Source organism: Sinohyriopsis cumingii, chromosome 5 (genome assembly GCF_028554795.1).
Source record: "Sinohyriopsis cumingii isolate HCF-2022 chromosome 5, ASM2855479v2, whole genome shotgun sequence".
Taxonomy (NCBI): Eukaryota; Metazoa; Mollusca; class Bivalvia; order Unionida; family Unionidae; genus Sinohyriopsis; species Sinohyriopsis cumingii.
The window spans coordinates 86,789,862-86,812,540 of NC_142965.1; the positions used below are offsets into that span (position 1 = coordinate 86,789,862).

The following is a 22,679-nucleotide window of genomic DNA, read 5'->3' on the forward strand; positions in this document are numbered from 1 at the left end:
GGTGAGTAAAATTAAACATTATTTTGCATTTTGCCAATTAAGTACTGGACTACAGTTTGGTGGCCAATTATACTGTATTATGGTATTATTGTGCGCAGTGTTTGCTTACAATACATTAAATGTCAAAAGGTGACTTTGTAATCTTCCTCCACATAATCATAGAGATGCCAACTTTGTAGATCATTATTATTTACTGCTGCACCTGTCAAACTGCAGATTTTGATGCATAATTGTCAGTTATTGAAAAAAGGTGGATGAATTGTGAAATAATATGCAAGCATCTTACTCTCATTTCTGTTTTTCTTAGGGACTTTTGTCTTTGCATGTCAAATATCAGCAATTAACTTTAATTGAGACAAGTTCAGAGGTCACTGCACTGATCTATTTTTTTTTTAATTTTTAATTTTCAAGACAGATATTAGAGAGTCTATTTCAAAGATCTCAAAATATCAACTAAGTCATTTCATTGCATTCTTCTGTTTAAAGATGTAAAATACCAATCATTTGGCAGATATCATATCCGTATCAAAATGGATGGTAAAACTAATATTTAGGATCTCTTTAAAGGATGGCAAATTTGTGTATGACACTTATAAAAGTTTCTATAACTTGTAAAATATTTCTCTAATGTTGAACTTAAATGAAATGCCTTTTCCAAACAGGTAAATTTTTCTGTACTTTATTTCAGTGGATGGTATCTGACTTTACAAGAAACAGGGAGGATGATGGATTTTATTCTGAGAGGATTTGTTTAGAAGAAGTGGTTAGGTATATTCAAATGGCTAACATTCTTTTTTTTTCACCTAACAGCGTACAGTTTTAACAGAAGGGAGGGGAATATAACCATCTGGCTGTATCCTTCCCCAACTGGATTTCAATATGGATGTGAAGTAAAAAGTTTCTGAAGCCATGCAGACAATAATGTGAAGCTTTTCCTACATATTCAAAAAACACAGCCATGCAAGATTCCTCAGACTGTAGAGTTTGCCTTTCTGTGTAGTAGTTATCATTTCTGGAATGTTCCCTTAATACATTCGATATGATTCGGCTCAAATGATTTTCAGATTTTATTAGATTTTATTGCTCATGTGAGTTCTACCTAATTTGCATGTTAAAATGCACACAAGACTAACATGAGTCAGATCTCATCTGAGAATCATGTGTGCAAAAATACAGCCAATTTTGGTGTAGTTGTAATTGTATTGTACAGCACAAGTACTCAAGAGTACATTCTTGTTTAATATTATCTAATATACTGGTAATTTAAACTAAGCTAACACCGCATTTGCAGTCTGCACAACAGGACATTGCATTCCATAAAGTATTATAATAATTTCAAATACAAAACCTGATTACACCCATAATGTTTGTTGTTTACAGTGTCGGGTAAATGAATTATCTGATGTAAATTTGCTGACATGTGCTTTTCGCCATACAATTCAGAGAATTAACAATAGCATTTTATAAGAAGTTCATATTTTTGTAACACCATTTTAAAACTTTTTACATGAAAGAAGGCTGTTTCAAGATATGTGTATTTTTTGTAAATAAATCTCCTTCTGAAATAGTTGAGATTTGTTCTATTTATTTCAGATTTATTTTATATATAATCTCCTTTCTAATTTAACTGCAACAATTTTATCATGAACAGTATTCTTAAATGGTCTGTAATGTCATTCTTTATGCAACATTTTTACAGCAATGAACCTTGCATAAGCATGTGCAACCTTGTTTGTTCATGCAAGCTTGTTGTTTGTCTTTGCAAGCTTACACTAGCTTGCTGTTAATCCTTGCAAGCTTGCACCAGTTTGAATATGTTTAGGATTGTGAAAGCTTGCAGCAATCTTCTGCAAACTTGCAATATTTCTTTCATGTGGTTTGTGCAAGCTTGATGGGTTTTTTCAATGCAGGCTTGTGCAAGCTTGCTGCAAGGTTCCTAATACTAGCTTGCAAGATATAGTTTGTGCAAGCTTGTGACAAGTTTGCACAAAGAGCTTGTGATTTTGGTTAGGGATAGCTGTAGATTGACACATTTTACATTTGAATACAAGATGGCACATTGCATTTATGACCATTACACTTGAACCTAACTAAATGGTAGAACTAAAATAAAAATTTCACTTGATAAGAAAACTCATTTAATTAGATTTTATTTATTATTTGATAAAATACTGACTCAGTAGGCATATTTTCAATGATCAAAATTTCATTGAACATTGTTTTTTATGGTATACTAAGAATGTCATTTGGAAAGAAAATGTCAAAAAAAAATGCATGTTTTCTTTTAAAAAGTGGACAATTTCACAATGTTGAGTCAAATTTCCAGGGCCTATTTACCATTTTTGATGATAAAACGAGCGATATATCAAAATTTCAGTTACCAATTGTGATCATGATTTTTCTTCAAGTTCAACAAATAGGTGTCATTTTGGGGCGCAATTTCTACTTTTAAAAATGGGATCCATGCCTGACCCCATGTTATAAGTGGGTCTGCGAGTTATCAGGGCATGAGTTATCGAAGGAGTGGTGTAACAACCTGTGCAAATTACACATTTCCTTCCCTGGTGCCTTGGTTACAAAAGTATAAGACAATAAACATCACCATGGTGTTAAATGGTAGTTTAATTTTAGCTTTCTCTTAAGCAGTTGGCTGTGGTATCACCCATCACATAGTCTCATTCAACCAGACTCTCATGTGAATCTGTTTTACAGATGAAAGATGCTATGGTGAAAATTTTACAAGCAAAACTACAAATACATTTTTTTACAAGTTTAAACTTAATGAAAACATACTGCCTGTGGTCACTGAATCCAAATTAAAGCATAAAATGATAGCATTAAACATCATATTTTAAACAGACAATAATGGAATAAGTGCATTGCTCTCAGCAAAGGAAACTGTCAATGTTTACAAAAAATGTGATGTCATCACATCATCACAATAACATATTACATCACTCAATTCATCTGCTAATTAAGTTAATTCAGAATGTCCAAAGTTTGAAAAACCTCATTCAGGCATCGCAGGGCAAACTCATTTTACAGTATTCCATCATTTAGCAGAGTTCTCAAGGCTCCATGCAAGAGACTGGATTGAACAAAACCAAATGGGATCAATCAATCATCAGTCTTACACGTAATGATGCACTCTCCCTATATATGATTGCCAACAACTTTGAAAATGCCATAAAATCTAGATAAGCATACAAATTCTTACTATGAAGTCAATGAAGATTATATGGATTTACTTTTCTTATGTGCTTACCAACAATTATTGTATTAGTACACTAGTATAATTAAGCCAGTTTTTACAGTAGTACTTACTGACTGTATTAACAGCATATTACACAAAAGAACATTAAAAGCCAGAATTAAAACTATGTGCCATATATTGATCAATATTTGTGCTTATCAATTAATTATACACAGTACAATTGTTTGAAATAAGTGAACTTGATATCTTTAACCTCCCCACCCTCCACATTACACACATATGGAGATAGTTGTGCAATTCAAAGTGCTGGACTGCAACCAGATTGGTACAGTTTTAAAATCTACCTAGGATCAGTTTGGGTCAACTACCATAGTATATTCTTAAACAAAGTACTTTAAAATGTGTGTTTTTTTTAAATACAAATCTTACGCAGTCAGCCTGTTGAGTAAATTCAGAGCTGATGGGTCCAACCACTCCTGCCCCTCATTTTGTGCTTCACCAAATGTAACTGCAGCAACATCCTTCTTCTTCTCAAGGAATTCATTCTTGTCAACATCTACAGCTTCTTTGCCTGATATGCATTTGCAAAAAATTATTTATGAATAACTCAAGATAAATACAACTATTTTAGTTACTCATTATTATTTTCTTAACAAGCATCCATGAAAATGGGTCTAATATGCAAGAAAAATTAATTCTTTTTAAAGTTCAAATAATGTGGATTTGTTGAAAATTCACATACAAATTTAGAGATTTGGTATGTACTTTCATACTGGATGGCTACAATGATTCTACAAAATATTCTTATTTTTAACCTGCATTTCAGGAAGAAAATTAATATTATTCAAATCCATAAATAAAGAAATGAAAATTCTATCTCAAAATGAGGTACCTAAAATTTTCTATGGGTTTTTCCATAATGCACCTTTTAGCTTAAAATATTTCAAAGCAAAATCATTTGGATTAACATAATAAACAGGAAGAAGTGGCAATTTTAGCCATGTAATTCTGATTATGACAGAGAGTACCATACATGATACAGTACATACCTCCTATGTGGTACATAGCATTATGTTACATCTTGTATGTAAAACCCTCTTTTAATGATTGGATACTAAGGTACTAAATGGTGTAGTAATTGTTTAACTTGTGTAATATGTCAATGTCACTGTCACCTTGACTTTTGACTCTAAAAAGTATAGGTTTCTACTTTGTTTCCTATTCAAGCCAGCCAAAAATGATGACAAAAATGCAGGGTAATAATAAACTTTGAAGTTGGTATATGGCACAAAACTGACTCTTTTTTGGAGTCACTGTGACCTTGACAATTGACTTTTTAAATCCAAAACCATTAGGCACCTTCCCCGCTTCAAATGCATGTCATCCAGAACATTTTATCAAAGTAAAAGACAAAATTCCAGTTATTTTATGAAACCAGTTTTCTTCTTTAAAACTTGGTGACCTTGACTTTTGATATTTTAACTCCCAAATCAAAAAGTGCCTTTCTTGTCTTGAAATGTGAGCCATGAACAAAATGTCCACTCTTTTGTGGAAACTGTTTTTGTTCTTGTAGTTCCTCTCACACTGACTTTTGATTTAACTCCATATTGAAAAGGTATCTTTCTTGTCTCAAATTCAAGCCATCTACAAAGTTTAATTAAAGCAAGTGGTACAAAACTTGAGCAACTTTGTTGAAATAATTTTCCCTTCTTTCAGTAACTGTCACCTTAACCTTTGACCCCAAAATATAACAATAATGAGGCCTATGCATAGCGCATAATCTTTAGAAGCTCTAAGTGCTTTACAACATTAGACAACACCTAAAAAAAAGAACAAATATGCATAAAGACATACACCATGAAATTAGAAATCATAAAACATGCTGAAATTATCTAAGGTAAGGAAACATTATTAGGTCTTTAAGTCTGTTCTTGCAGTCAAAATATGTGAGTTTTAAGAGCACTCTTGAATGAATTCACTGTGCTTTTGTGTCTTAGTTCAGTGGGCAATTTGTTCCACATTACTGGGCCCTGGTATGCAAAAGAATGTTGTCCATATCACTTCATTTTCATAGTGAGAGTAATGAGAATACAAGTGTCAGAAGAGGAGTGTAAGTATTTTGCTGGTGTGTGCACATGGGTGAGGTCAGATAGGGGACTGGAGCCCATTAGTGAAACTTTGTACAGAGAACAAATTTTGTGTTTGATACTGGATTGAATGGATAGCCAGGTTAGGGTACAGTGCAAGGGGGAGGTGTACTCTGATCATGGTACTCTCTGGATGATCCAAGCAGCTGTGTTTTGAACTTTTTGAAGTGTCTAGAGTAGATATTGAGACAAACCAGACATAATTGAGTTACAATAGTCCAGTCCTGAAGGTACTAAGGAACACACAAGTGTTTAAGTAGTGTCAACTGAAAGATACTTGCAAATGGAGCTGATGTGTCTCAGCTCAAGATATGCAGCCTCGCATATGTTTATGACATGGTGGAGTGAGAAAGTACTGTCTAGAGTAACAGCTAGGTTTGGTACTGATTGTGTGAATTTAACGTTGGTGTTGCTGATATTTATTGTTTGAGGTAAAGGATGTGAATGAGAAAGTATTTGTGTTGTGATCAGAATGGCCTCAGTATTATCGTCATTCATCTGCAGCTTGTTACATGTCATCCATGATTTCACATCAGAGATGCACCTCTCTACACCTTGGATGGTAGCATGAACTTCAGTTGAATGACTAGATTTGTATATTTGGGTGTCATCAGCGTACAATAGGTGAAATACTGGATGATGATCTATGATACCTGAGATCGGCTGAGTGTATAGGATCAAGAGAACAGGTCCAAGAACAGAACCCTGTGGAACACTGCAACATAGATCAAATGGGCTGGAGTTTATTCCATTTACCGACACAATCTGTGTCCTGTTGACCAAGTAGGACCTGAACCATAGTAAGGCCGTATCATAAATGCCAAATACATGCTGGTGATGGTGAAAATATATAGAAGTCTTTCTTCTTTGAAATGAAAGGCACATACAAAGTCTGGTGTAAATAGGTTATTCAAAAAACAGATATCATGCAGAGATAATTTTTCTTCTTAGAGTTACTCTGAACTTGGGTTTTGATATTTCAACCACATGTTCAATAAGCATCCATTTTATCCAAAGTGCAAGCTATTTACAAAGTTTGGCAAATGTATCTGGTATACAATTATTGTATGGAAATAGTTCTTCTTCTCTCAGTCCCTGTGAACTTGGCATTGACCATTTACCCTTGGAGCCCAAAATCAAGGATAACTTCCTTGACCTAAATGCAATCTATGTGCAAAATTTGGTAATGATATATTGTAAATAACTCAAGTTATTGTGAAGAAAATTAATAAGAAACAGACTGACAGATGTATTGATGGATGGACAATACCATCACATGATTAGCTCTGCCAAATAAAAAAGTTTCACTTTTCGACTATCCATCCATAGATCCACAACTATCACAAAAATCCTTATCATGCCAAATAAATCCAAACATGTGGTCAACCTGTACATAAATTACCATACTTATAATGAGCTAATTAGATGCCATGATATAAACTTACAAGTCTAAAAAAACTACCATAACAATACTTACAAAAATCCACAGTCAACAAAATTTGAAAGTGGCCCAAAAACATTCAAGTTCCTTATCCTCAAATATGTTTGTATGCTTTTTGTTTATAAACTAGAGTGACAAGTGATAATTAAAGTTAACATACCAAGGGGTGCTGATGGTGCTCGGACTTTCTTGATCTGTACTACATCAGAAGAACCAAGTCCAAGTGTCAATCGACGTTTTAGTGTGGACTGATCTGACAGCACTGCAGATTTAATCATGCGCTGACCATGAACAGATACTTTAGCTTCTTCAACTCCTTCGAGATGTGGGGATTTCAGACCTATGGCGATACGGTAGTGTTCCATCCAATCATCTATAAGATTTCTGTAAAATTAAAAATGGAACAAAAAAAAACAATAAATGGGTTCTTCTATTAAACAGTAAAATAAATATTTGTATCTGATAACTTTATCAATATTATATTGCTTCAACCTATTTCAGATTTTAATTTACAAGATCTGGACATAAAAGTCATTCCATCATAAACACACAGACTGCACAAAGGTAATGTGTTCAGTCTCTAAATTACAATAATTACATGGGTTTTTTTATAATTAATTTCAATTTTTTCATATCAGGCATGGAAAAGATAAAACATAATCAACTCATTTTATAAAAATTATTGAAATGAGCAATGAGGAAAAATATACTATGGAAAAAAATTAAGAACAATTAAAACCTAACAAAATAATCTATTATGAAGGTCTCACAAAATACAGTATAATTGTTTACACAAGTTATGAAATTTTACTTTCTCTACAAAGAGTTTGACAATCAGATAACTGACCACCATTTGCTGTGTCATCCTCCATAGACCTATTTGATCAAGGTGTATTTGTTTATTATCCAAAAATAATCTTTATGACAAAAGTATTGCTAAACAGCAAGGCATCGCTCATCTGGAATAGATGAAGTTGTTGCTTAATGTTTATGTAAACCAACAAAGAGCAGCGATTCATGAGACCAATCAAGGGCAGCTTGCAAAATTCAGTGGTAACACACTTCCTCTGCACCACTGCATTCCTGGACTAAATTCCCATATCAAACAATTCCAAGTTTAGTTCTTTTGTTCATATTCTTCCACATCAAAAACCACCCTACCACAACATCTGAGTCACAGAAAATACAGTGGTTACTCACTTTCAAAGATCTCAGTAAAACACGATTGCATTTTGGTCACAGATCCTATTGTATTGATGCATTTGTATTTTCAGTATAAAGTGGTTTCTGCTGAATAGCATTATAGTCAGGGAAGACTGTACTAATACTGTGCTCAATAAATCACACTCTCATGGAGTATACCACCTTTTAATGAGACCACCTTGTAATGAAGTACATGATACATATAATTGTCCAATTACATAACTAAATGGGATCATGATCATATCTGTCTTACTACAGGAAATATGTTATAATGAAGAGTGATAAAATGAGGGAGTGATGTGAAAGTTGTGAGAATTTCTTGAACACAGTCAATGAAAAACAAGTGTTGCACTGAACCTACTGTCTCATCTGCAATGTTGTATCTGACATGCACAAATTTTAACAGAAAACAGAACAAGTTTAAGTTGCTGACATCAGCAGAAAAAGTAATATGTAATATGTATCATCATCTTTATGCAGGTGTAAGAGTAAAATAAAAAAATTTAAAAAATTATCTACAATATCTGACCTTGCTTTTCTCTGTAGTCTGGCCAGTTCCTTTTCAGCATCAATGTCATACATAACTCTGTCTGGCATGTCCTGAATCAGCTTCTGAATCTCACTCTGCTGAGCTTTACTAAGTCCACCTTGACCCAACTGTTTAATAATAATAATAATAATAAATAATAATTTTCTATTTAATGAGAGTAACAGTTCACTATAATCTTTTCTTAGACCCTAAATGCAATAAAAAAAAACAGCAAAGTATGAAGACAAGACAGCAAAAGAAATGTATGCAAACATATGTAATTACCATTTTGAATCCCAAATAGCTGGACCCTCTAATTTTCCTGACAACACATTTTCAGAACCATTAATAATTTTTAATAGAAAGCATAATTTCCAGATATCAATCAAGTTTTTTTAAAAATCTGATGAAAATAGCCATGAAATGGATTTTTTGACTATACTAATTATCACAGATTAACTGAAAGTGTTGCAAACTGGCAGCAATACACTCCACAACTCATGAATAAGCAGTGCCCTAAACAAAGCAAGCTACAAGTTTATTTGAAGTACAGTCCTACTCATTTATATTGACATTACTTATGTTGACAACCTGCATATGTCAAGGAAAATACAGTCTCAGTCATGTAGTCTATTATTACTACCAAATTTGTCATGCTTATGTCAGCGTCAAGATAAAAAATAACTGTATATGTCAACAGAGCCCTCAGTCCCAACTTAAACAAATTCTTTGCCAGTTCTGACTCATACTTTGCTCTATAATTATCTGATGTTGTCTCACTCCTGCTTTAATACTGCTGTTGCATTAACAAACTGGGCAGATGTTTGGTCGTCAGAATGTTTTTTTACAGCAGCTTCAATAACATATGCACACTTCATGAAAACAAGCCAGCTAGAATATTTTATTAAAAAAATGCACCCGTCATCAAACTTGTATAAAGGCAATAATAATAATAATAATAATAATGCTTTATTTATAGAGGGTGACTCATTAGTCAAGGACTATTCTCCCTTTAGGCCCTCTTAAGGAGAGCATAACAATGCACATTATATGAAGATAGCCATAATTACTGTTTATTTTAACATGTTTAGTATTAAAATCCTAAATCCTAATTTTCACAAATTAACTGAAAGTGTTGCAAACCAGCAGCAATATACTCCACAACTCATGAATAAAATCTGATCATTTATCGCATTAAGAAGACTTCAGTGAAGGCTACTGTCAGCTCCCCACTCCTAGGAAGAAGCAGAAGACCCTCATCTCTGCCCATTTTGCTAAAAGAATTTAACTTTAATTTATTTAAAATTTCATTTAATTTCATTTTGATTTGATGTATTGCTTATGCTATGGATAATCTTAATTATATGCATTACTTTCTTTGCTCATTCTGGAATTTGTGTTCTACAAGTGTACAAGTGTTAGTAATACTTAACTAATTCAAAACTTAGTGAAGTTTTAATTTCCCTATTAGCAGCCCCTTTCCCTTGGTAACCTCATTTACGTTTATGTTTGCTGTCTCAGGCAGCCCAAAATATAGGCCAATTTAATTAAGTACATGTAGCATGTAAATACTGTAAAAGCTAAACAGCCATGTGCTGCTGGCAACAATGCATAGTGTAGTTAATTGTTTAGTGACATTCTGGTTGACTATAGATTAAACAGTGCATAAAACAGGACTACTGTTTCTTTATACATATGTTTATACACTATACTTTTTCTAACAGGATGTGACTGATACATGAAGCTTCTAACAGGTGATTTTTCATGTGCATGTATCATACATTATGGACTATATAACATATAGGTAAAACAAATGTAAGTTGTCAATATACAAGTTTATTTTAAACTAGTTTTGTCTTTTGTCTTCATTTCATTAAAATTTCCATTGTTTATTTTCTCACAGCATAAATCCTACACACTGATGACAAGTTATCCCTTAAAGACAAATTTCACTTCTCTGCTAACTTTTGATTTTTTTCAGGCCTCCCCCCTCCAACCCTTTCTCAACAGTCTCTTATGTCAACAGTATTACCTCAGGCCCGAGGATGAAGAGATAGCTGTGCAATTGATTTTTTTTATTTAATCAAGTTGACATGTGATTGCAAGCTTTCTACATTTACTTTTGGAGAGTGTAAAAAGGGAGACAAAACAGTCATGCTCATCAATTCCTATTCTCAATAATGTGGATTAACATGTGTGCTTTAAAGTTTTACAAGGGTATGCAGGTTATTTCTTTTTCCTTTATCAATAAACTACTGTAGTATCATTTATTTTTGTTGGGCTCAGTTTTTGTGGTTTTGTAAAACTAAAGGCATTTTCATGGATACTTAAATTCGTTGTTTTGCCTGTCAAAATTTGCATATTAGTAGGTATTTAATTTCATGGTTTAACCTCTACAAATACCAAAAATAAAGAATACAAAAGAATAAAACTATGCCAGTGCAAACGGTGGTCACTTTAATGTTTAAAACAATACTACCACCTGTATGAGCACCAATCAAAGACCTGGCAAGTTCAATACTTACAACGTGTTTTCAACCAAGTGAATAACATCAGTCAAAGCCAATGCAGCCAACAACACTAAAACAATACTTCATTCTCTATGAGCACAAATAAAACACATGTGAATATTAATCAGTTTTGCCATGTTTTCATTTGAGTGCTCAATATCAAAGGAAGCCGACACAGCCAACAACACTAGGCCAATCAGTTATTAAAGTACATATGAATGATCTCTTACTTAAACCTCTGTCCATCAAGTTGCACCATCAGTATTTTGTGACAATCATGATGTTAACACAGTGGCTTAAGAGTGGTAAAATTCAACTTAGACCCCCCCCCCAATGGATAATTGCAGTTCACTCGACAATGAGTGAAAGATTGAACCTAATTATCAGTGGTTTTGAGAAAGCTGGACTTGTTTAATTCAGCAATTTGGGGATTATCTACCTGATAAGTATTTGTGAGTACCATGAGACTTGATTGACACGATGTTGATACAGTGGCTTTGTCCAAAAATATGTGAAGTGTGTGCTTTAATACTCTGCTGTAATTAGTGTATATATAGTGTTTCATCAATAATAGTGTTTCAAGAAATAGTGATAGTATTTAACAGGATTATTGTTCTTTTGGATTAAAAATGCATGGATAAAATGAAATGTGCTTTCAGAAGGATTTAAATGTTTCAACAACAGTTGTACTTGAATGAAGGATTGATTTGAATAAGTACTAAATTTAATTTTCATATATTGTTATTTTCTATTATTTTTTCTTTCATTTTCAGTATTACTATTGTTTGAATAAATTATAATTTTTCTCTATTTTCTCTCTATCCTTAATTACCTTACATATCAATTTAAGGCAGTGAGTGTAAAATTAGGGCTATCGAATACCTTATGGAATTTGTGCATTGAAACAATATAAAATGATTAATAATTCTTGTTTCAAAGGGTTAAAGTAAAAAATAAAATAAACACATGTAAAAGCCAATATTTAATTAGAGTATTGACCTTGTTTTATCAAATACTAGTAGCTTTTTTAATCTCTAGGAATGAAATAATGTAAGAAAATGGGGGGGGTATCATCCTACGTGGATCATTTTTTGTTGGAGATTTAAATTTGTGGTTCTAGGCAACAACAAAAACCACGAAAATTGGTCCCCCATAAAAATTGATGAAATTACAGAAAAATGGATTAACATTTTTTCTGATAAAGTGGTCAAAATCTCCAACAGGAAAGTTTTAGAAAATCAACGACAGTAGATTATCAAAAATATTTAAGTACAGTAAAACCTGATTTCAGCAACCTCTCTAATGAGTGATCACCTGCCATTTATGATTAAATTCAACACTCACTAATTTACTTTTTAGTATACATGCACTGGTGTAAGTGAACACCTGCTAAATGCAATTAGTGACCTTGATTTGTTGGCAAATACGTGTTTCAACATTATTAATGACTGTAATGTAAAACCATATATACACACTTCAGACCTGCATGTATTTAATCCTCCATAACCATGACTGCTAAGCTATGTCTGCAGATGAAAGTTGTTCTGAAAGATGTACACAAAAGTAGACTGGTTACTATCTGTGCAAGAGCTAGAAGGTAAAGATGTATGATTATCATAAACCAGACTTACTTCAGAACTGCATGGATAAGGGTGGTATTTTAGAAATAAATGACTACATATGGAACTACAATGAAACCTGTATATATGTCCATCTGGTTCTCAGTGGCAAATAATTACACTCAAATGAAACAGGGTAAATAGCTATGACCAAACTAAAGTTAGCTGCAATGTTTAATGGGATCAATGCCCATACTTGGTAAGTTTTTTAGAGGGCCGTGTTATACTGAGGGACTTTATCATGAGGGACTAATGTACCTTTTTCAATTTGGATTTTTTCTGTTTGGACCTTGGCTGCAGAATCCTCACCAGTTCCCTGGCAGCCCTGGAGCTAAATGTGAAGGCTGTCAATATCTGCTCCTGAAAATAAATAGCCCACAACTAAAAAATCAACTGAACTATTAAGAACCTGTCATCAAATATCAATCAATTAGGGCCATGCCATAAAATGGAGATAGTAAAGGGAATCATGATTAATTAAGCTTACCTAAAAAGCTAGAGCAACATCACTGTTATATGAACAAGAAAAATTAGATCAATAAATAATTTCAAAACTCTCTAAGTTAGCTGCAGTAGATCATTCCATTACTGTTACACAATTCTGAATAGTTTGAAATGCAAACATTTTTAAGTCAGCTGTACTTAAATAAAAGAACTGCACATGATATTTCTGCACTGGATTTCTTGAGTAAAAACAAAAACATTTTGTTTAATTTGTATATATAGCTCATACGTTTAGTGACTGGTCAAGGATACATGAATCATGCATGGTTTGCAAAGTGGTGTAAATGTTTGTGAGAGCACTTGACGGAAATGTAAACCACATGGTTCAACTCTTCTCTTTCACTCTGAAAAACATGTGCACACTGCAAAATCATGCTGAATCTTTATAGAAATAGTCCACAGTACAATACACCTCTACCTCAATAACTTGTGAACAATAGTGCACACTTTAAGTGAAGTTGTGAGTTACCAAGGAACCTCCAAAAAAAGCCATAAGGAATGTTATCACTGCCAAACACTGAGAAAATGGAGGTTGGGGTGGGAGGAGCTGTTTAATGGCTGACTACTCATTTTATAATCTGTGTTGGAAATTACTGTCAATAATGAGCTTTATCCAATGAAGTTGTATGCTTTTTTTGTATAAGTTACATCAAAGTTTATTTTCAAGATACCCAACCTCTGAAAGATCATTAACATCATTACTCTAGCAGGTTTCAAATACCATTACACCGTGTATTAAGTCACTGTTTTTCAATTATTATTGATAAACAACAAAAAAAGATTCCTTTTTCTCAAAAACTTTATATTTATTTAGTGAAATTACTAACAACATCAAAACTTTATTTTTTTAATTGTTCTATTATAAAAATACTGACACCATGATTTCCTTACAAGTAATAGTGAAATTTTCTTCTCATCCTTGAGGAATTCTATGAGTGTCAATTAAAGAAATGTTCAAGTTCACTACAAACCCTAGAACTTGCTTCTCCATAATGAACTGTATCTGTGAAACAAAGTTTTTATTCACCAAATACTCATTTTGCCACCCAGTTTGTCTCGCCATTTTTGATCACATTTCTGAATCAGTAGGTTAATTTAAGGTAGATTATTTAATTGATTCATCAACTGAAATGAGCTGACCTGACATTTGACCATGACTGCTAGCTCTTATGCAGGTAGGATTCACATGCCTTTTAACCTTTGTTTTCTTCCACTCCCTTTATTTTATTTGTTACAAAAAATGTAATTAATGTAATAATACAACAAAATACTTCCATAGGACGGAGATGAAAACATGGTTGGCACTTAATTAGGTTCTCATGGAATTGCTCAGAGACATAGCTGTTATGGTAGACTGAATTTTGTCACATCTGAATACAAGAAGGCATACTGCATCTATGATGATTACACCTGAACTAGTTTGAAAGAGAGAAGCACAAATTTCATTTGACAAAACTTATTTAGCTGATATTTATTTATTAAAGTATTACCACATTAGTGACATTTCCATTGATAAAAAATTTAATTGAATATTATTATTTACAGCATACTCAGAATGTTCATTGGAAAGAACATTTAACAAAATCTGACTTTGTATTAATGTTTGAGAATTTCATAATGTCGGTTCAAATTTCCATGTAATATTCTTAATTTTCAATCATAAAATGAGTCTTAGAGCCGTTTTAGTTCACAATTTTTATCAAATTTTTTTCTTCAAAACCAGTGCCAATTATGGGGTATTTCAAGTTTAGGAAATGATCTATCCCTGACCCTGCATTATCAGCATGCTCATATTTTACTGAAGGAGTGTTGTATACTTAAATGAAGTAGAAGCTGTATAATGTCTAAGATTAACAAACTGACTGAGAACTACAGTGGTTACTATAAGTGAAAACATTGCTTTCACTCAGTTCTGTATTGGTTCCATTCAGAAAAACATTTGCTTCAATATCCACAATTAAATCAACTTTACTAATGCTGTACATTAATGCATGCCTTGTTGGAGTCACTGTGGCCCAGTCACTAGTGTGGTGGAATCCTAGACAGAATGGTCTAAGTGCAAAAGCTGTCCTGATATGGAATGCTGGAAATTAAACTCATTCAAGGTTACAAAAATATAAAGGAGCATGCAAAACTTTGGTTGAATACTAATGCTTCTTGGTAAATCAATGCTGCATAAACCAAAAAAGAGAAGGACAGACAATCAGGAGCCATTACATTGTGGAATACTAGAAATGAAAATAATACCAGGTCTTATCATATAAAGGCACATGCCATATCTGAATGAAATCCAAAAGTCCTTAGCAAAGCTATACTGCAGAAACCTGGGCAATAGCTTCTCTAACAAACACTTGGAATGTTTAAAATCAAACTGAATCAACAGATTTCATCAATATTAACCTCCATGCCAAATTTGGTTAAGATCCAAAAATCCTTCTTAATGTTATGGAAAGCTGAAAAATTAAATTAGTTCAAGGTCTCATCACTAAAAAAGCAACATGCCAAATTTGCTTAAATCTAATGAACCTTAGTAAAACTATGCTGCAGAAACTAAAGTCAAGAGAACAGATAATCAGGGGACATAACTCCTGTATATGCTATCATGGAACATTGGAAACTAAACTTATTCAGTCTCATCAGTACTGAGCTGCATACCAAATTTAATTGAAATCAACAATCCTTGAAAACTAAAGTATGGGGATTTGGCAATCAGGGGCCATAACTCTTCCAAATAATCACACAGAAGGCTGGAGATCAAATTCAATTGAGATGTTGTCAAAATAAAACTACATACAATATTTAGTTCAACTGTATTAATTCCCAGTAAAGTTACATTTTAAAAACCAAATTGTTCATGGTCATATCGATAGACAACTTGATTATGATAAGAATCCACCAACTTCATTAGGTGTGGTCCTATTAAGGATCATTTAATATCTGCAATTACAGCCAATTCAGCACACTAACCTTCCCAAAATCAAGAATACGAATCATCAAATAATTTGGATTGTTACAAATAATGCTAACACACAAAGTGTGCATATCTGCACAAGTGCTAAAATTTCTGATTCACAGAATTTTACTTTTCAGATTACTTACATTTTCAGTGGGTTTGTATTCCACAGCATTAGGATATGGCCCAACAGGAAAGCGAGCAGTTTCCTTCTGACAGTGAAAGAATATTACCATCTGGTTATGGCTGGTGCATTTAAATCCTAAATGGTTGTTCAGCTGAAATTGAGAGTTCAAACTTTGTGTTATTAATTATCATCAGGAAACATCTGATATCAAATAAATTGTAATCAAGATTCCATAAAACAGCAACAATTGAAGTTAAAACTATGTGCATTTTGGTTAGATAATAATGACTGTGCTATCTGCTTTAGATTATAAAAACAAAAATAAACGTCTTAATCCTGGAAAAATTAATTCCTCATACTAAAAATACAGTACACAAAGTGTACTGACCATATTTCACTCACTGGTGGAGGCTACTGGTGAGTATAGTTAATTGAACTCAGCCTGTAAAATCTCCTGTCTGTAGCTGTAATTCTCTCACCGGTGTAAGCTTTACTCCACTTCAAGAGTGGATTCTATCCAGGGAGTTTATGGATTAGCTCTGAAGGACTTAACTGCAGATGATAACATTGTGGCTATAAATCAATTAAGTATATTAACCAACAGCACAGTGATGCTCAGGCTTGACACCACCTGTAAATTTTGGGGATTTTACTGTGTAGAAGGGTGTAGTTCAGTGGACACTACACAGATCTTAGTGGAAAGTGGTCAATACAATTTGTACTACACAAACATCAATTACTCAAATACCCAGGATTGCACAAATTACTTGTGGAAGCATTGTTTTGAATGTGACCTCAACAACTGGAAACAATAGAAGATCCTAACCTAAGGTTTGGGCAGTTACATTTTAGAGCTCTTTTAAAGTTCTAATGTGCATACTTGGAAATGGCCTAAAGTGTAGCAGATAAGATAAGCACATGAAGCAAACGAGATCTTCATGTCCAAAGCTATATGCTACACACATTATAAACAAAAAGGAAAGCAAACAATTTGTATGAAGAAAAGCAAAATAAATGAAGTTTCTTTGCACTAATATAGAAGCCATTTGTTTAACTTGTCTTCATACAGATTTTTTTGTTGTCTTTTTTCTGTGACAATTTGAATATTTGAAAAGAAACTATTTTACATTAATTATTTTGGTATATATTAAAGAACTAATATTAAATATTATTACCCCCCTACCTTTGTATTTCCTGAGGCATGAAAAGATAGTTTAATTCATTTATTACCACTTTCCCCAAAGTAGCAGTAATCTTTGATCAAAAATGACTGTATCAATCTAATCTTGCATCCAGTAAACAGTAATTTCAAAACTTCAAGTTAATACATTTTCTCACAATCCCCAATACTTTACTCCACTTGCATACTTATTAAGGATTTTAATTTTCTGAAAATTCAGAGCAAGCTTAGCCAAAAATCCAAGAATCAATAAAGTGCATATTATCTTTTCATATCAAATAATTTTGGAGCTAGGCAAAATTTTCTGTTGATTATCCAATAAAATTTTTTTTTTAAATCTGCTGCTTTAATCCTGGTCTCATTCTAAAAAGTAAACTGTTATCTTAGTTCCTAATTTGCTTTTATCATCATCTATTGAATCAAATTTAGATGATTTTATTTCTAATATATTTGCATAAATTATGTTGAGCATATTTTAAATATTAAAAAAGATTCTGAACATGTCTAATAATTAATTTTTATATTTCAAATGAAATAAATAGAGTCAGATATTTTCTTAATATTTATGCCACTGCCATAGACAATATTTATACTCCCTGGAAACATGCATGGAACATGCCATCTTTATCAATTTTGTCATTAATTAAACAAAACTTCTCATAACCATTTCCTCAAAAAATATTCTATCACCATTCATCTAACATTAAAATACATTTCGTATACCAGACTGGCATTGATACAATTTGTTCATAAAAAATCTAAAATTGATATTTGTATGGCAAATTGGTTAAGACTGTCTGAAACTAATGTAGCAGTGTGGATAAGGTTTCAAGAAGTTATAAGACAGCTAAGAATGTCTGACACTGATTTAGTGGTGAGAATGAAGATCCACCAGGTTGCAAGACCAATCTGTTAAGAGCGACAGACACTGATATGGTGATGAAGATGAAGTTCCAAACAAGTAACAAGAACAATTTGCTAAATGAATCTAACAATGATATAGTGGTGTGGATGAAGTTCTACCTGGTTATAAGACCAATCTGACCAATCTGCTAAGAGTGCCTGACAGTGATTTGGTGGTGTGGATGAAGTTCCAAAAGAGGTAACAAGACCAATCTGCTAAGAGTGCCTAACAATGGTATAGTGGTGTGGATGAAGTCCTACCAAGTTATAAGACCAATCTGCTAAGAATGCCTGACACTGATATGGTGGTGTGGATGAAGTTCCAACAGGTTAAAAGGCAATTCTGCTAACAGTACATGATACTGATACAGTGATGCTGATGAAGTTCTATACAGTAGTATGGATGAAGTTCTATACAGTAGTATGGATGAAGTTCTATACAGTAGTATGAATGAAGTTCTATACAGTAGTATGAATGAAGTTCTATCCAGTAGTATGGATGAAGTTATATACAGTAGTATGGATGAAGTTCTATACAGTAGTACAGATGAAGTTCTGTACAGTAGTATGGATGAAGTTCTATACAGTAATACTGATGAAGTTCTATACAGTAGTATGGATGAAGTTCTATACAGTAGTATGGATGAAGTTCTATACAGTAGGATGGACAAAGTTCTATACAGTAGTATGGATGAAGTTCTATATAGTAGGATGGACAAAGTTCTATACAGTAGTATGGATGAAGTTCTATACAGTAGTATGGATGAAGTTCTATACAGTAGTATGAATGAAGTTCTATACAGGAGTATGAATGAAGTTCTATCCAATAGTATGGATGAAGTTCTATACAGTAGTATGGATGAAGTTCTATACAGTAATACTGATGAAGTTCTATACAGTAGTATGGATGAAGTTCTATACAGTAGTATGGATGAAGTTCTATACAGTTGTACGGATGAAGTTCTATACAGTAGGATGGACAAAGTTCTATACAGTAGTATGGATGAAGTTCTATACAGTAGTATGGATGAAGTTCTATACAGTAGGATGGATGAAGTTCTATACATTAGTATGGATGAAGTTCTATACAGTAGTATGGATGAAGTTCTATACAGTAGTATGGATGAAGTTCTATACAGTTGTACGGATGAAGTTCTATACAGTAGGATGGACAAAGTTCTATACAGTAGTATGGATGAAGTTCTATACATTAGTATGGATGAAGTTCTATACAGTAGTATGGATGAAGTTCTATACAGTAGAATGGATGAAGTTGGGTCAAGTTATAAAACCAATCTGTTAAGGGCACCTGACACTGATATAATGCTGTGAATGAAGTCCCACCTGGTTATAAGACCATTCTACTAAGAGCACCTGACACTGATATGGTGGTGTGAATGAAGTCCCACCTGGTTATAATACCATTCTACTAAGAGCACCTGACAATGATATGGTGGTGTGAATGAAGTCCCACCTGGTTATAAGACCATTCTACTAAGAGCACCTGACACTGATATGGTGGTGTGAATGAAGTCCCACCTGGTTATAAGACCATTCTACTAAGAGCACCTGACACTGATGTGGTGGTGTGAATGAAGTCCCACCTGGTTACAAGACCATTCTACTAAGAGTTCCTGATACTGATATGGTGATATGGATGAAGTTCTACCTGGTAATAAGACCAATCTGCAAAGACTGTTTGACAAAAATAGTACTGGCATTCCTTCACTTTGGTATGTATCACTTTTGTGATTTTTTTCAATCAATTATATTTTTGGTTGTTACTTAAATTCTTGGATTGTGGATGGGATCCTACTGTTTCAGAAGATTCATGATATGAACTGACTCTGAATTTCCCACAATTTGCCACTAGCCAAAAAACTAAATTCACATATTTAGATGTACATGAAAGTAAACACTTTTTTAGTTCCTTCATCTGCAAATTCAAAATCCTGATAAAATAATTTTTCCTTCTTATAACACATTTACCCAAAATAAAAAAATGTGATATGTTCCAGATATTGAGAACAATGAAGCACTGATTCATGTCTCTCTTTATCAATTTTACTGGGAACAAAAAAATTCTATTATTTCTCAAAATGATTTCTTACACTGATTCAGATTCTTTGTTTATCCAAATATCATAAAGGAGTGGTAAAACCCAATTTTGGCAATCCAATTCTTTAAAATCAATACTCACTGCACATCTCAAAATAATGTGATTACAATAAGTAACTGACACAATATCACTCTTTACACAGACAGCACTTTGAACTCTTGGAGAAACTGGACATAAAATGACATGTTTGTGACTTCTGTCTCTTATTAAAAATTGAAAACTAAAATTTCTTGTACAATTTTAATAAATGTAATAACATTCTATAAAAGAAAAATAATAGAGTCATTGATAAATATGCAAGACCTTGGGAAACCATTGACACTTTATGACCTGCCATAAATCAGCTACACTGGCATTCCATGTGTTCTCAATAACTGTGTCATACTAAAAACAAATCACTTGCCAACATACCTTTTACTTCATGTATTAACAAGGAAGAGTCTAGGATCATCATCTTGTGCAAATTTTATGGATTTTTCAATACTCACTAAGCTGTTATTTTATTGGCAATCAGTAACAGAGTATTTTTACTACTACTTTTCTATATCATGAACTTTTTTTTTTTTTTACTTGTGGACAGATATTCAACAAAGAGTAATACAATAAAATGAACACAAACTAATAAATTAATTAATGATTTTGTATTGCACAGACCCTTAATCATATAAAAATATATGTTTTCACTAATGTTAAATACTGTAACATTTCAGACGCAATAATTCTCAAGGGGTCTGCAATGTACACAAAACTATGGACACAACTTCGCTTCCTTCTTTGACCAACATTACAAAAGAAACTGTTTTGAAAGACCACCCCTTCTGCTAAAAAGTATGGTCTCTCAAGACAGATGGTCTCTTATGTCATGTCATAATACTGTATATAATCAATTAAATCTGAGCATTATGAACACTGTCTTGCAAGACAGGTGGTCTCATAGCAGTGATTTTTCAAGACAATCAAATAGCAAGTGGGCCTAGAAAGCACTTTGGTAATATGATCAATCTGTATCATTAACATCCTGGTTTTAATCATCATTTTCATTATGTTCCAGGACAACATCACTGAATATTCAATATCAGTGGTATACTCCAGGTTCTCCAGTTTCCACAAACTCAATGACCTTTTCAGTCTTACACTTGAGTGATCAATAATATATGCAGCAAAAGTTTATATAGAATTTGTTTGTGGTTTTTCTTGCAAAAGCAACAGGACTCCCTTTCCTATCTAGCCCACCTTTTATGTAGCTAGAAAGTAAAATTTTAACATTGAGTTTCATGTAAAAAATGTAATACTGATTTAATCTAGGCTGTTGACAGACAAACATGTTAACAAATTTGCATACTGATGAACAGCCACACCTATGGATGGCAAAATGATAACCACTGTATATAGCCTCTTAAAAAAGTCAAACTGCAAACAACAAAGATCATGATCTGCTGTAGCCTAATTCACTCACAGATCAGGGTCTATACTGTTTGTTCTACTGATTACTCCAAACACACTTCACAGACCCAAATCTGCCTTTGCTTTATGTGATAGCAAATCTGGGTCTGTGCAGTTTGCAGTTGGGCTCATCTTATAAGAAAGTATACACAGAAGGTTAAAGTATCTACCAAGATTGGTATGACATAAAATAATCAACGTGTCCAAAAACTAAGAAATTTGAAACAATCAAAATAAGTCCCTTCACAATATAAATATGTAATTATATTTTCTACAAATACCTCAGAACAAAATTAGATCCCCTCAAAGTGGACAAAAACCAGGAAAATATTCCAACAAATAGGACCAAATTTGATGGTGTATTTCATATCAGATTTATTTTGAAATGTTTTAAGCTATATTGATAGTAAAAGGGCAGAGTACTAAGTTTACAAAACTGTATAAATTATTAAAATTAGCCACTCTGCAATGAACACAATGATGTATAATGCATACCACACTGCTTGTCATTCAAGATTTTCTTGTTACTTCACCTGAGATACCTCTTTACCATATTATTAAAATTAATTGATGGTGTCCCAACAAATACGGTGTCCCAACATATACGGTAAATATGGTACGTCAAATGAACTAGTCAAGCCTTGAAGAAACTTCCAGGATTTCATGCACTAATGTTGTTAGTGGGTGCAGAAAGTTATAAAGTTCTATTAGTAATTTCAGATAATGTTAAATACTGAATGGCTATAAATAGCATAGAAGGAGAATAATTGGCACACACACACACACA

The 22,679-nt window shown here is 33.0% G+C and overlaps 1 protein-coding gene across 1 annotated transcript in view; it reads right to left on the reverse strand.

The window, feature by feature from the left end:
- LOC149799674 (uncharacterized) overlaps positions 1–22,679 on the reverse strand; it is a 100,867-nt gene that overhangs the window by 39,365 nt on the left and 38,823 nt on the right. The window contains exons 10-14 of the mRNA XM_089958253.1: positions 16,267–16,398; positions 12,922–13,023; positions 8,535–8,662; positions 6,963–7,186; positions 3,644–3,785 (exon numbers count right to left, since the gene is read on the reverse strand). Of these exons, the coding sequence (XP_089814379.1) occupies positions 3,644–3,785; positions 6,963–7,186; positions 8,535–8,662; positions 12,922–13,023; positions 16,267–16,398 (728 nt within the window). The remainder of the gene's footprint in view (positions 1–3,643; positions 3,786–6,962; positions 7,187–8,534; positions 8,663–12,921; positions 13,024–16,266; positions 16,399–22,679) is intronic.